General features: G+C 48.2%; 1 protein-coding gene across 8 annotated transcripts in view; it reads left to right on the top strand.

Annotated features, from left to right (window-relative positions):
• The window catches only part of SMPD4 (sphingomyelin phosphodiesterase 4), a 431,863-nt gene that overhangs the window by 119,790 nt on the left and 296,680 nt on the right, over nt 1–15,393 (top strand). For all 8 annotated transcript variants that reach the window (XM_085636345.1, XM_085636344.1, XM_085636343.1 and 5 more), the window contains one exon: nt 15,140–15,293. In XM_085636345.1, coding sequence (XP_085492471.1) covers nt 15,140–15,293 — 154 coding nt within the window. The remainder of the gene's footprint in view (nt 1–15,139; nt 15,294–15,393) is intronic.

Raw genomic sequence — 15,393 nt, 5'->3', positions numbered from 1 at the left:
AACATTTGCTACACTTCAGGTGCCAGTTTCACCTCTACATGTTAGTGTTCTTGTATGTTTTTGTTGCCATGACCACAAGCCTACAGTCAGAGGTGATCTTTTGTTAGTCCAGAAGTGGAATCCCACTGATCCATTTTTTTTATTTTTTAAATAAAAATTGGTTGTTGATGTCAATAATCAGTTTTTCTTTTGGGAAACATTACATATATATTTTCATTCTTTATTAACTTTGCTGAACAGTGTTTTTTTGTTTTTTTTTTAAACAAAAAATGTTCATTTTTCTGTTTCCTTCGACATCTTACTGTTTAAACCTCCTCGCTCTGTCTCGTGCCTTTAGGAGTGTTGGGGTTTAATCTATAACCTAAAATCTTGCTCATGACCTAGTGCAATACAATTTGGTCCAACATCTGACTAGTAGTGATGCACTATAACACTGGGGAAAATAAAAAGTAAAGTTTTCAAGGTTCTATCCAACATTGCTCCCAATCCAAAGTAGGAATTCAAGTGATGCAGCTGCCAGGGAAACCAGAGAAAGACTTGTAGTTCCAATTTGAGCAAAACTGTATGGGTCCAGATCCTGTGTCTGAGCTCCTGTGATGTCAATAAAAGTTGATTGCCTGTAACATCTTACGCAGCACATAATAATACGAGATCAAGGCCTAGAAAAAACATTGCAATCCCTAAAATGCTGGCCTGAAAATTATTCCACAGTATAGCTGAACCAGCTACTTCTGAAACACACACTTGCAAAACATTTGTATTATTACACATACAAAATGGGGTGCACAGGCAGGAGGAGGAGGTACTGAAGTTGTTTCACACTACTTTAACCTCAACCCAGCCTCCAAAATAAACACAAAGGTCAAATTGTAGGAAAGTGCCCCTTTTTGCATGATGCTCCCCACTTTTTGCCTGATGTTGATGCTCTTTGATTAAGTGTGCCCAGAGTTCCTGCCAACCAGGTACCCAGGGCCTATGTTATTTCCCTAAAACAGTACGGTTGCAGACCCAATTGGCAACTCTCTGGCCACATGTAAGTCCCTTGTAAAAGGTACAATGAATACCAAGGGCACTGTGACCAGGAACGTCCTCTAAGGACTGTAGCACATATTGTACCACCCTTAGAGGCCCTATACCTCAACACACACGCACTGTCATTGCAGGCTGTGTGTTTTGGTGCAAAGCAAAGTGAAGAGTCGACATGGCACACATCACAGTGTGTACTGCCATGGCATCGGTAAGCCACCCCTCCAGCTGGGTGCTCTATAACACTGGTAAGGGTACAGGTGCATGAACCCTGTACCCCTACACTGTCTAGGTCCATTCTTAAACATTGTAAGAGCAGTTTAGCCATAAAGAATATATGGTCTGGGAGTTTGTCAGTACGAACTCCACCGCACCATAATGGCTTTACTGAAATCTGGGAAGTTTGATATCAAACTTATCAGCGCATTAAACCGACACTGATGCCAGTGTGGGATTTGATGCCAGATGCACTCAGAGGGCACCTTGGAGATGCCCCTTGAAAAACGACCTAAGTCGAGTGTCCTGGCTGCTCGCTACTCCCAGACATGTTTCTGGACCCCTGGGTCGAGAGCCACCCGCTCTCGGGGTCCTGAAATGAAGTTCATCCTGGGCAGAGGTGCCAATCCTCCTCCCCCAGGATAGGCAGGGTCCATGAAGGGGAAGCTTCAAAGGCATACCAACCTTTGTGAGTTGACCCAGCCATTTGTTGCTCCCAGCAACTGGCCCCCACTGGTTCTGACCCTCTAATTGGGCGGGAGATTTGGTGGGAAAACCAAGATAGGAGGAGAGGTGTGCCCACTTTTGCCAACCCCACCCCTCAGGTGGGGGAGACGAGGCAAAGCACAACTTTCAGTCCCCGCCATCTTGAAGATGGAGGAACCCAGCCAACCAGAGTGAGGCTTATGCCCCCCTCCCACTGGAAGATGGTATAATAGGGGGTGTACCCATCCCAAGGAAGGGACCCATTGGTCCCGACCTGTACCTGCCTGAAATGCCCAAAAATGTAGTATTTAGGGGCTACCCTGAACCTTGCCTCAGAAAAGAAAGAAGAAGGATAAAAGACTGTGTTAAATGAAGGAAGAAGAGGACATCAACTACCAACCTGTCCCGACCTCGACCTGCTCCAGCAGAATCCCGGTGCGGCCTGCAGCCAGCAGCACCCCAGAACCAGGAGGACTTGCCCTGCCTTCTGTAAAAAGACTTTTCCTGTGAGCACCGGATTTGCTCACCAACAGACTCTGGCTCCGGTCAAATCCACGAGTGTGCACCGAATGCCCACAACCCGAGTTTGAGTGGCCCAGCAAAATGAGGAGTTCTCCCCGGCAATTCTGACCTGGGATTTAGTGATCCCTGACCTACCTAAAGTCTCCCGACGATGCCTGTAGTCTCTGTCTGCAGAATCCCCCCCGACTGTGACCGGCACCGGTAAGGAAAACCGACGCCAAAAGACACCTTTGCACCCGACGCCCCACGGCCTTAGTTGGGCCAACCGATCGTGTCCCAGCATCCCTCGACATCCCAACTTACCTCTCCAGCCGCTGGTCGCCTCCATAAGATCTTCGTGCCCGAGCCTGCAGTGTTTGTTCTGACCGGAGCTTCCCCATCAAAACCAACAGGGTTCCCGACGTCGATCCTGCACCCAGCCTCAGCTAAACCCTAGGAGCTGTGCTCCCACATCCAAGTGGCGTGCTAGTGAGCAGTCACCAACTGGAGGCCCGCTATCCCCCATTGGATAACATTGAGCCTCTGCACCTGGCGGCCCTAGTGACGCTGAGAGTACTCCTTGAGTGCATCCTTGACCCTAGAGGAGCCATGGTTCTAACCCCAGACACCCAACTCCCAAGACCAATTACTCGCCTTTAAACCAATAACCTGATTTTCTCTCTTAGAACTGCATTGACAGTTTTTCTGTGGAAAAAGTTCCAAGTGTAGAGTTGAAAATTGTATGCAAACCTAAGAAACTGTGCTTTGGGTAAAACTGACTTACTTACCTTTTATGCAGGAAATATTCCAGTGTGATAGCTAGGCATATCAAACTGAGTAGAAAATGTAATCCTGAAAAAGTAATCAAAAGTAATTACAACTGTATTTCCACATTTTTACAAACCTGTAAGAAAAGTTATTATTCATCCAGCTTGCTTTTTAACTATCTGTATTGAAAAATACAATCATATTTACCTGTACCAAGTCCTGCTTGGTTCTATAAATAAAATAGAAGACAGAAATATGAGTTCAGTCTTTGAGTGTGTGATATCATTTCTTGCCTGAGTGTGTGCAATAAATGCTTAACACTACCCTCTGATTAAGCCTTACTGCTCGCCCACACTACCACAAATAGAGAGTAAGATATTGTCTACTTTTACCTCTGGAAGCCTTTGGGAATCCACTGGACTCTGTCCACACTATACCTTACCCGGGTATAGTATATACAGAGCCAGCTTCCTAAACAAATATAAACAGAGATAGAAATAGTCATTTTGAAATTGGTTACTAACCTGAACTTTTCTTTTTAATCCTTTATTTCAGGCAATATACTGCTTTAAGCCACTCTTGATTTTAATGGGTACTTGATGGGATCTTTCATTCATAACTCCCCCTAATGCCCAGGGTTAAAGTAGCTTCTCTGCTCCTCTTCTTCCTTATCATTTTTCCCAGTATTGTCCAAATGACATTGTAGTTAATTATTTTAACTGGCTTTCAGACATACCAACAGTGGCTGTGTCGTTCGGTTCCTATTTGCAAGTCTCCTTTTTTAGAGCATGGAAATCACCACTTGCTGTAGAGGAGCTCAGTTTTTCTCTCTAAACCTGGAATATGGATGCAGTCTTTTTTCTCCTGTATATTTAAGGTAAGTACCAAAGTTTTCACACTGCCATCTTACTTTGAACTTTGCCTCTATTGGTATTTGTGTTTTTACGTTTTCCTGACACCCACTCAATTATGAATAGTAATATGTTACAGCAAGACTCAAGTGCCTTGTGAAATGCTGTGCCAAATGTTATTGATATGACAGAAAGATGACACAGAAGAATGTCTATGCGTGTTAAGATTCAAATAAGTATGAAACAGCTGGTACTCCCTGCTTTAACATAGAAAACACCAACCTCACGATTACAAATTAAACAACCTTGTTTCCTCTCTAGGATGACCACCTTAAAAGTGTATTCTCTACGTAAAAACCAATCTGAAAGAAACACGTTAGTTAGATTCCTCACCTTAGAATATCCCCAGGCGTCAGACTGGATCCGGAAGATTATTGTAGCAATACTCCTTGCGTGTCGCTAGGTGTCGTCTGCGGCTCCGCGTCCGTCGTTGGCGTCGTGCGCCGGAATGATGTCGTCGGAGTACTTAGACGCCGCCCTCGCGCGCTGACGTCAGTTCTTCTTTTTTCCGCGCCAGTAAGCGCCGATCCGGGAGAGCTACCCCTTTAGTAATTTTTTGACTAAATATTTTGACTCTTTTTGGTCACTTTCTCGACTCTGGTGCCGGTAGGATGCCTGGTTTCAAGGCCTGCGATAACTGTCACCGACTGATGTCGGTGACCGATCATCACCGCCGGTGCCTGTACTGTTTGGGGCTCGACCACGACGCGGAGTCGTGTTCCGATTGTATGGCCCTGACCTCGAAAGCTAGGCGGGAGCGGTCCCGTAAGCTTCTCGAGCTTCACCACTCGGCTCCGCGCCCCTCTCGATCCCGGTCCAGGAGGAGGTCCAAGGATCGGTCGCGGAGCCGCACTCGACATCATCGCTCGTTTGGCTCGAAGTCTTCGGGTAAGTCGAAGCGCTCCAAGAAGTCCACCGCTCTTCGGACTCCCCTCGCCGGTCGCGCGACTCAGCCGAGGGTCAGGGTGGTTCCACCCCCGCCGGAGCCGCAGGCGCCGCGCACGTCCCCATACCCGCCGGTCCCTGGGACTGACACGACGCCGGCAGAGGTCAGTGCCTTCCTCTCGGCCATGAGGAGCCTGGCCCCGCCGTCGACTCCCGCTGGCGTGCCTACGGGCCCCGCGTACTCGACTGGGTGACCTTGCGCGCCGGCGGCTCCGGCGCCGTTGGAGGTTCCGGCCCCGACGCCGCAGGTCCCCGAGGGGCCCAGGCCTGGGCCCCCGTCGACGCCGGTCGACCTCGTCACGCCTCCTCCGCCGGCGTCAACACCGGTGCCACCTCCGACTCCGGTCAACGTCGATCCCCGGTTCAGCCCCTGTCCGGACCCGACGCCGCTAGAGACACATTTTGTCTATCGTCCGGCTTCGATCATTCCTCCTGTTTACCAGGAATCTGATGACGGGTGCGACTGGGAGTGGACCCTTTGGCCCTTCAGGGCCAACTTTCGCAGGACTGGGCAGATGAACTGGGGGAGGACAGTGGTTTGGATACCTCACCGGACACTGGATTCATCTATCCTCCGACTGTGGCTTCGGAGGAGGGTGCAGCATTTTCTGTGGTGCTGCGCAAGGCGGCCGCGGCCCTTGGGCTTGAGCTGCCTGCCGTGGCTGTGAGGACTAACATCCTCACTGAGGTGCTTCAGTCTGCAGCCAGTTCCACTGAGCCTCTGCTGCAATTCAATGAGGCCCTCATTGACGTTCTGCAGGGCACCTGGTCCAAGCCCTCCACAGTCCCTCCTGTGGATAGGAACGTTGCCAGGCGCCACCGCCCTGCTCCGGGCGACCCCGGTTTTCTGTCCCAACATCCCACCCCGAGAGTCTGGTTATCCAGGCCTCTACCTCCCAATCCTCCTTCCCGTCCGCTCCTCCGGACCGGGATTCCAAGAGACTGGAACAGTTTGGTAAGAAGCTGTTCTCCTCGCTCAGTTTGGGCCTGCGGTCTTAGAACACCGCCTGTCTCTTGGACCGTTATTCCCACTCTCTGTGGGATACAGTGGAGGACGTGCTGCCCCTGTGCCCGGAGGAGGCCCGGGCGCGGCTTTCCTCGGCTCTGGCCGATGGGAGAGATGCAGCGCGCCATGCAATCCGATGTGGACTCGACACTACGGACTCGCTGGGTAGGGCGATTTCTACCACGGTGGCGCTTCGACGTCACGCCTGGCTGCGGTCCACGTCCTTTTCAGGGGATGTCCAGAGCACTCTCATGGACATGCCTTTTGATGGCACTCGCCTTTTTGGTGAGAAAGCGGACAGTGCGCTGGCTCGCTTCAAGGACTCCCGGGCTACGGCCAAGTCCTTGGGCCTTTCGGCCCCGCGGCCACGACCTTCCGCTTTTCGTTCCTTTCGTGGCCAATGAAGGGGCACCTCCTCATGTCCGCCTAGCCACCGGCCGCAGAACCAGCCTGCACGCGGTCGCAGACGTGGTTTCCGCCGAGGCGGTACTGGAGGACAACGCGGTCAGTCCACATCCACCCCGGCAGCATCCGGCTCAAAGCCTTCCTAGTCCGAGCTTTCAGGCCCATTCCTCGCCAGTGGGAGGCAGGGTTCGCCATCACCTGCTCCACTGGCGTACCATTACTTCGGACAGGTGGGTGCTGCAAATCGTCCGAAGGGGCTACTCCCCCCCCCCCTTCGAGACGACCCCTCCAGCCATGCCACCGCAGCACCACCGTATCTCAGAGAATCATTTGAATCATCTGCAAGAGGAAGTTTCGGCCCTTTTGGCCAAAGAGGCCGTCGAGCGCGTTCCAAGCCCAGAAGTAGGTCGTGGTTGTTATTCCCACTACTTTCTGGTTCCCAAGAAGGGCAAAGGGGGCCTACGCCCTATCTTGGACCTCAGGAACGTCAATGCCTTCCTCCGGAAGGAACGGTTCAAAATGTTGACTTTGGCTCAGGTTCTAGCTGCCCTCGACCCTGGAGACGGGATGGTAGCGTTGGACTTGCAGGACGCATATTTCCACATCCCCGTCTTGCCGGCCCACCGGCGTTACCTGCGGTTCACGGTGGGTCAGGAGCACTTTCAGTTCACCATGCTCCCCTTCGGCCTTACCAGTGCCCCTCGGGTGTTCACGAAAGTGATGGCGGTGGTCGCAGCTCATCTGCGCAGATCAGGGGTTCCAGTCTTCCCCTATCTCGACGACTGGTTGTTGAAGGCGGGCTCGCCCCAGGCTGTCGTCTCCAACCTCCAGACTACGGCGGATCTCCTGCATTTGCTGGGGTTTTCCTTCAACGTGCCAAAGTCACACCTGAGCCCCTCTCAGAAGCTCCTCTTCATCGGAGCGGTTCTCGATTCGGCGCAGTTCCGGGTTTATCCACCGGAACAGCGGGTCCGGGATATACAGGCCCTGATTCCCATCTTTCGGCCTCTATCCTGGGTTTCGGTCAGGCTAGTGTTGCGGCTTCTGGGGCTGATGGCCTCCTGCATCCTACTAGTGCATCACGCCAGGCGGCGCATGCGGGCTCTGCAGTGGGACCAGAAGTTTCAGTGGGCCCAACATCACGGCAACCTGTCCGACCATGTCTTGATCTCGGAGGGCACTGCACAGCAGTTGCAGTGGTGGCTCATGGACCGCGATTGGGTCACGGGCAAGAGCCTCTCCCTACCCCTACCGGAGCATGTCGTAGTGACGGATGCGTCCCTCCTGGGATGGGGTGGCCATATGGGAGAGGCGGAGATCAGAGGCCTCTGGTCTCCGGCGGAGTCTCGCCTCCACATCAACTTGTTGGAGCTGAGAGCGATCCGATTGCACTGAAAGCCTTCCTTCCCTCTGTCCGGGGAAGTGTCGTGCAGGTGTTCACGGACAACACCACCGCCATGTGGTATTGCAACAAACAGGACGGGGTGGGGTCGTGGACCCTTTGTCAGGAGGCCCTGCGCCTCTGGACATGGCTGGAACACCAGGGCATCACCCTAGTGGTTCAACATCTGGCGGGCTCTCTGAATGCCAGAGCACACGAACTCAGCCGCCGGTGCATGATGGATCACGAATGGCATCTGAACTCAGAGGTGGCGCAAGGTCTCTTTCAGCAGTGGGGAGAGCCTTGGTTAGATCTATTCGCCACCGAAGAGAACGCGCAATGTCAGCAGTTCTGCGCGTTGGAATTTCCAAGGCGGCACTCGCTCGGCGACGCTTTTCGTCGCGAGTAAAGTTGCGGTCTGTTGTACGCCTTTCCGCCTATACCACTTCTGCCCAGAGTGCTGAAGAAGATCGGGCACGACCGGGCCCAAGTCATCTTGGTGGCTCCGGATTGGGCACGAAGGTACTGGTATCCCGAGCTACTCAGTATGTTGACCGATCCTCCGATACGTCTGCCCCTTCGGGAGGATCTTCTGTCGCAGCAGCAGGGGACGGTCCTCCACCCGAACCTGTCCAGCCTCCACCTCCATGCGTGGAGATTGAGCGGCGGCAGTTGATGCCATTTGACTTGCCTCCTGAAGTCTGTGATATCATTCTGGCAGCCAGGCGTCCCTCCACAAAGACGGTATATGCCTGCCAGTGGAACAAATTTGTGGCATGGTGCACAGCAAAGTCTGGGGATCCCCTTTCCGCCCCTCTTTCTGAGATTCTCCTCTTTCTTCTTTCTTTGGCCCAGCAGGGCTCTGCCTTGGGCACCTTGAAAGGTTATCTTGCTGCCATCTCTGCCTTCTTACGGCTTCCTGATCAGCCTTCTCTTTTCAAGTCCCCTGTAGTTTCACGCTTTCTTAAAGGCATTACTCACACGTTCCCTCCTGTCCCTTTCGTAATGCCTCAGTGGGACTTGAATCTTGTCTTAACATTTCTGATGTGCGCTCCCTTTGAGCCTCTTCACAATTGTCCTCTTCGTCTTCTGACTCTTAAGACTGCTTTCCTGGTAGCCATCACCTCGGCTAGACGGATGAGTGAGCTCCAGGCTCTATCGTCCAAGCCTCCTTTGCTATCTGTTCATCCGGACAAGGTTGTCCTTCGGCCTCGTCCTTCCTTCCTACCGAAAGTGGTGACCCCCTTTCATCTTGTAGTAACAAAAACAATGTCTCAACAGGGAAAGTAAGTCGGGGGACCGATCGATACACAATTTAATTCAAAAGAACAAGGAGGGACAAGAGAGACCAAGAGATTGAAAAAGGAGACAAATTTTATGATTAAATACACAGTTGGTATGTACAATTTAGAATAACCATAACGAACATATGTGCACTGACAGTGAAGTGAACAAGTGAACGACGCAGTGACATAAGTGTTAAGATGACAACAAGGTGCGGCAAAATAATTCGAATAAATTCAGGGTTGAGGAGGAATATATACAATGAACAATTTGCAAATAATCTTTAAGGTCACAAAAGACCCTTTAGCTAGCCGCAAATAATGCTGTCCAGTCGACGGCATTTCAACCTCCTTGCGTTGAGGTCATCAGACTATGGTTATCAAATTATTTAAAAATACCTATGTGTAAAAGAAGAAAAAAGGACTAATGAATAGTGAAGCCCAGAAAAGCCAATGACGTAGAGCACAAGGAATAAAAAAGTAATGAATAAATCAAAAAGAAGGAATGAAAAGGGAAAAACAAGAACAAAACTAATCGTACCTGTGTACGGGGTTAATTCACCACCTCATGGCTGAATACAGGAAGGTATAGGACAAATGAATATGGTCCGTCAAATTAGGAGGGTATCTTTAGGTGTCTGAAACAATAAAATGAAAAAGGGAACTAAAAAGGTGACCAACTATTGAAGAACACGTAGCTAAATCAAACGAGGCGAAGGGCGCTTACCTATAAAAGACACAGGAGGAACGAAGGCCCACAAAAAATCACCTTGAAGGATATGAGTTGCTCTATTGTAATCGGCAATCTATCGAGAAATAATTAAATTACGGGAGTTGCATAGAACGTGCTATGATACATGACAGAAATGTGTTGTGGTAAAAATAAAAGCAGGGGCGCTTACCGGGGTTCTAATTGTAAATCTGGAAATCAAGTATGGGAAAGGTACGAAGCATCCAGCGGTGGAAATCCGCGGCTTGGAGTGAATCAGCAATCTGGGGAGAACAAGGGAACGGATGTATGAAAGGCGTGTAATTACTACGCCAGACGTAATGGGAGTGAATTGCCATATCAAGGGGGAAGGAAAGGGAAAAACTTACTAGGATGGGCTTGTCAAATAGCCGAAAAACGGGATCAGTCCAGGAAGGGCCAAACAGTCAAACCGAGCAAAACGTCTGGCGTGTCTGAGACGTGGACCCCGGAAATAGACTATCCGGGTCATGTGACAGCGTCGACAACACAAGGAAAGGACTACAAAAGTCAGGACGTAGAAGGGAAGGAAGGGAAAGAGGACAGCAGGGGTAAAGGTAAAGAAGGGCACCCGATAAGTGAAGGAATGAATAACATGATAAAATACATTTACAATAAAAAATCGTAAGTAAATGCATATATTCCCAACAACATTCGTAAATTCTACATGGGCATTTAGTTGAAAGGCGAATACTTTACAGGGCTACAAAAATATGTGATATTTGGCAAAAATTGATTGTTAATATAATGAATCGCATGGACAATCACAATACACCTATCACAATTTAGCATAAACTCAGATGGACAAAAAGGTCAGAACAAGGTCAATACATGAACATTAATTATTAAAATACAGTAAAAAAGGGGGTAACAAATCAAATTTGGCAATATACAGAGCGATACAGCAAACAATCATGGAAGGACCAAAATTGTTAGAAATTTTCACATGCTGACAATTTATACTGCAGTCTTCATATCAATACGGCATCTTGGGTAAATATGAACAGAGAAATGGAACAACACTATGTAACAGGAATACTAGCCGCTCGTGATGACCGTGTTCCATTCATCTAAGGAGTTCAATCCATGTGATACAGAGTTACAGCGTGCAATCCAACGACATTCGCATTTATTTAGTAAAGTCTGTAGATTGCCGCCACGGATCGAAAGTTGTGGACAGTCTATGACTTGCCAAGTCATATCAGTTTCAGAGTGATTATGCTCCTTAAAGTGCATCACCAGCGGAGCAGTAATAACGTTACATCTAATGCGACTTTTGTGTTGGGAGATGCGCTGTTTAACCATCTGTGTAGTCTGTCCGATGTAAAATAAATTACACGGACAGCGTATCACATAAATAAGGTTGGTAGTACGACAATTGGAGAAATGTTTCAATTGATAGGTTTGTGAAGGAGTAACAAAGACTTTGGTATTGGTAGTCAACTCACACACATTACAGTTTTGACACTTAAAGTGGCCTATCACAGGTGGAAGATTCCATAAAGTAGTATTTTCATGTTTTACCTTGATAGGCCAGGTGATACCATGGACAAGTTTGTCAGACAAATTATTACCCCTCTTATATGATAAAAGGGGAGGATCTGTGAAGTGTGGAAAAGAGCGTAGCAGTTTCCAATTGTTCTTAATTATCTTAGAAACCTTATTGCTACTGGGGCTGTAGGTAGAGACAAAAGGGATACGTGTATTGACACGTTTAGTAGAAGGTGCCAAAATAATTTCCCTATGGTTATACCATGCTCTTTTTTGAGATCTTCTAACCAAGTGTTTGGGGTAGCCCCTATCGATCAGTTTTGCCGAGAGGATAGCTGCCTCTCGAAAATAGTCCTTTCTCCACTTACAATTCCGCCGTATCCGGAGGAACTGTCCATAAGGCAAGCCATCTCTGAGCCCCCGAGGATGGTAACTGGAGTAGGCCAAGAGGGTATTACGCTCTGTAGGTTTACGATATAGGGATGTCCCAATTAAACCATCTTCTGCATGTAATGTGAGATCCAAGAAAGGAAGATCATTGTTACGCACATCCGAGGTAAATTTTAAATGGTTTTGGATGGAATTCAACCAAGTAATAAACGACAAAAGGTTCTCATGTGTGCCATGCCACAACAGCAAAATGTCGTCTATGTACCTGCGCCACAGGGTAATATTGGTCAAAAAAGGATTACTACTGTTCAGAAAAATGGTAGACTCTAAATGGTGAACATAGAGTACTGCAAAATTCGGTGCAAAACAAGCACCCATTGACACGCCTTTGACTTGAAGGTAATATGTATCTTTATACAAAAAATAGTTGTTGGTCAAAGCTATGTGTAACAGTTGAACTACAAATTCTGTAGGAATGCGTATCGGACGGGGGCGAGAATTCAATAAGAGCTCCATGACCATAAGTCCATCAGCCTGGGGAATATTCGTATATAAAGCCTCGATGTCTAAACCCACCATGAAATCAGATTCAGGGTTGAAAGGGAGGTCATCTATGATATTGATAAGATGTGTGCTATCCTTGACAAAGGTGTCAGTCAAGGGAACAAAAACCTTAAGGATAGAGTCAATATTTTTTCCCAGGGGTTCCAACACGGATCCACACCTAGATACTATCGGGCGCCCCGGAGGAGTCGATGAATTCTTATGGACTTTCGGTAAGGTGTAAATTACCGGTGTTCTAGGGAATGGGCTATTCAAAAATTCATATTCTTTTTTGTTAATAATACCACTCGAAAGTGCCTGGGATGTAGCAGTGGCGATCTTGTCTTGGATGGAACGCAAAGGGTCTGAATTCAATTTGCGATAATGCATAGAGTTGTCAAGTTGTCGGAGGATCTCTGAATCATAATCCTCACGATCCATCACAACAATCCCGCCCCCCTTGTCAGCTGGTTTTATTATCAAATTTTGATTACTGCTAAGACTGTCAATAGCCAGTGGGCTTCACTATTCATTAGTCCTTTTTTCTTCTTTTACACATAGGTATTTTTAAATAATTTGATAACCATAGTCCTGATGATGACCTCAACGCAAGGAGGTTGAAACGTCGTCGACTGGACAGCATTATTTGCGGCTAGCTAAAGGGTCTTTTGTGACCTTAAAGATTATTTGCAAATTGTTCATTGTATATATTCCTCCTCGACCCTGAATTTATTCGAATTATTTTGCCGCACCTTGTTGTCATCTTAACACTTATGTCACTGCGTCGTTCACTTGTTCACTTCACTGTCAGTGCACATATGTTCGTTATGGTTATTCTAAATTGTACATACCAACTGTGTATTTAATCATAAAATTTGTCTCCTTTTTCAATCTCTTGGTCTCTCTTTTCCCTCCTTGTTCTTTTGAATTAAATTGTGTATCGATCGGTCCCCCGACTTACTTTCCCTGTTGAGACATTGTTTTTGTTACTACATTTACCCGGTCTCAGCTGGGTTAACGGGCTTGCTCCTGTTTTTCTTGTTTCCCCTTTCATCTCGGGCAATCTGTCACCTTGCCCACCTTCTTTCCGCCTCCGCATCCTTCCAAAGAGGAAGAGCGGCTCCACCGTCTGGACCCAAAACGTGCGCTCTCCTTTTATTTGGACTGCACGAAACAGTTCCGGGTGGACGACCAGCTTTTCGTTGGCTACGTGGGTGCTAAGAAGGGGAAAGCTGTGCACAAACGGACCATCTCCCGGTGGGTCGTTTTGTGTATAAAAACCTGTTATTCCTTTGCGAAAAAGGACCCTCCTGTTGGGCTGCGAGCCCATTCTACTCTGGCCACAGCGGCTACTACTGCTTTGGGACGGGGAGTCCCTTTGCAGGACATCTGTCAGGCGGCGACGTGGGCTTCGCTGCACACTTTTGCCAGGCATTATTGCCTAGACAGCCAAGTCCGGAGGGATGGCTTCTTTGGCCGTTCTGTCCTCCAGGACTTTCTGGTGTGATCTTGGTTCGCAGACCCGCCATCGGGGTTGGTATTGCTTGGGTATCTATTCTAAGGTGAGGAATCTAACTAACGTGTTTCTTTCAGATGAACAAGTTACTTACCTTCGGTAACGATGTATCTGTAAGAAACATTAGTTAGTTAGATTCCTCACCGACCCACCCATCCTCCCCGTTCTGCGAACTGACATCTAGGGTTAAGGCTATCCTTTTCAGGGCCCTAGATTTTTTGGCACCAGTGTCGGTCTCTTGCATGGCTCTGCGTTCCTGGCGCGGAAAGCTATGTACAAGAACTGACGTCAGCGCGCGAGGGCGGCGTCTAAGTACTCCGACGTCATTCCGGCGCACGACGCCAACGACGGACGCGGAGCCGCAGACGACGCCTAGCAACGCGCAAGGGGCATTGCTACAAAAATCTTCCGGATCCTGTCTGATGCCTGGGGATATTCTAAGGTGAGGAATCTAACTAACTAATGTTTCTTACAGATACATCATTACCGAAGGTAAGTAACTTGTTCTTTATTTATGTAATAAATTCACAAAACTTAAAACTGGATAGTCTTTTATATAGATTGTGACCAATAAGTGTGTGGTAACTTTTAGCAGCAGTAGTTCTCTTCCAAAATCCATGGACTATCTCTGTAAGACTAAAGCTCCGACAGTTGAAAATCCAACTCTGGAGCACTTTCAGAATCATGTAGCAACGCTCAAGCTTTGCTGGGCTCACCAGCGATTTCAGTTGGAATCTTATGTATTGATTCTGCTCCAGACCCACTGCCGCATCAAAGAAAAACTGGCAGGATCTTCAAACTGTAATAACTGCTAGGACAGGGAAAAGGCGATGGATGCAAATGGTTGAATTAATCTGTTCCACAGGTAATTAGTGTGCACACTCCATCCATAATTTTTAGCCAGTCAGTGCCCATACAGTTAGAGATCAGCTATAAGCAAATCAGTTTTGGGTCTGCCTCGAAGGGGCAATTCCAGCCTGTAACCGGAAAACAGCCAATTCCAGGCCATTTTGGACTGGCTGAGATTTGTCTGTAAAGTGCAGCTGGAATCCCATGCCTCCGTGAACTTGAGCCAGTCTGTCTCTGTTAGGGGGCTCACTTCGGGAGCAAAAAGTGATTGATGAACAGGCATGAATTGCTGGTCCTTGTGCAGTTGCTACTACCCACTGTGATTTTTTCCTACTTTCTCCCTTTCCAGTCAGTTGTCTATGCACTGCTGGCCATTTTCTATGGTTGTCTGCAGTTCCAAAGCACTGTATGTGCACCCTGCTGCCAGATACATTTTCCAGCTTGGCAGTTGATGCAGGTACAGAGTGATGAGAGTAAGCATCACATGAGAAGAATGGATGGCAGTCCATAAGTGTTGTAAAATTCACATTTTGTGTTATTTGTTAAGCATGCTATAGGTGCGTTTACATCCCATGTAGGAAAGCTAAGCATAACTGAGCAAAGATGCTGGAGCTTAGGCGATTTTATAGCCAGCTCTTTTTATATTTGTATATCTCCATTTTTCTATCCTGTAGCTCTTCGTTCCAAAGATCCCCCCCTGTGCCGTTTACCTCATATGGAATTCATTCAAGCAGTAGCAGCCTGCTGAAGCGACAGGTCTCGCATCAACCTATGGTCAATGCTGACCCTGCTGCCCAGGAGATCTGGAGATCAGAGACTATGCTGCAGGTGAGTCTCGCTGAGTCCATGTTATAGATAGAGGCCATGTGTTTATCAATCTTTTTTGCACCTTATAGAGGTGTCCAGTGTCAGTGATCCGTAGTCTCTT

This window comes from Triturus cristatus, chromosome 11 (genome assembly GCF_964204655.1).
Source record: "Triturus cristatus chromosome 11, aTriCri1.1, whole genome shotgun sequence".
NCBI classification, from domain to species: Eukaryota; Metazoa; Chordata; class Amphibia; order Caudata; family Salamandridae; genus Triturus; species Triturus cristatus.
Note: the sequence above shows the minus strand (reverse complement) of the source record. Positions and strands in the feature narration are given on the sequence as shown.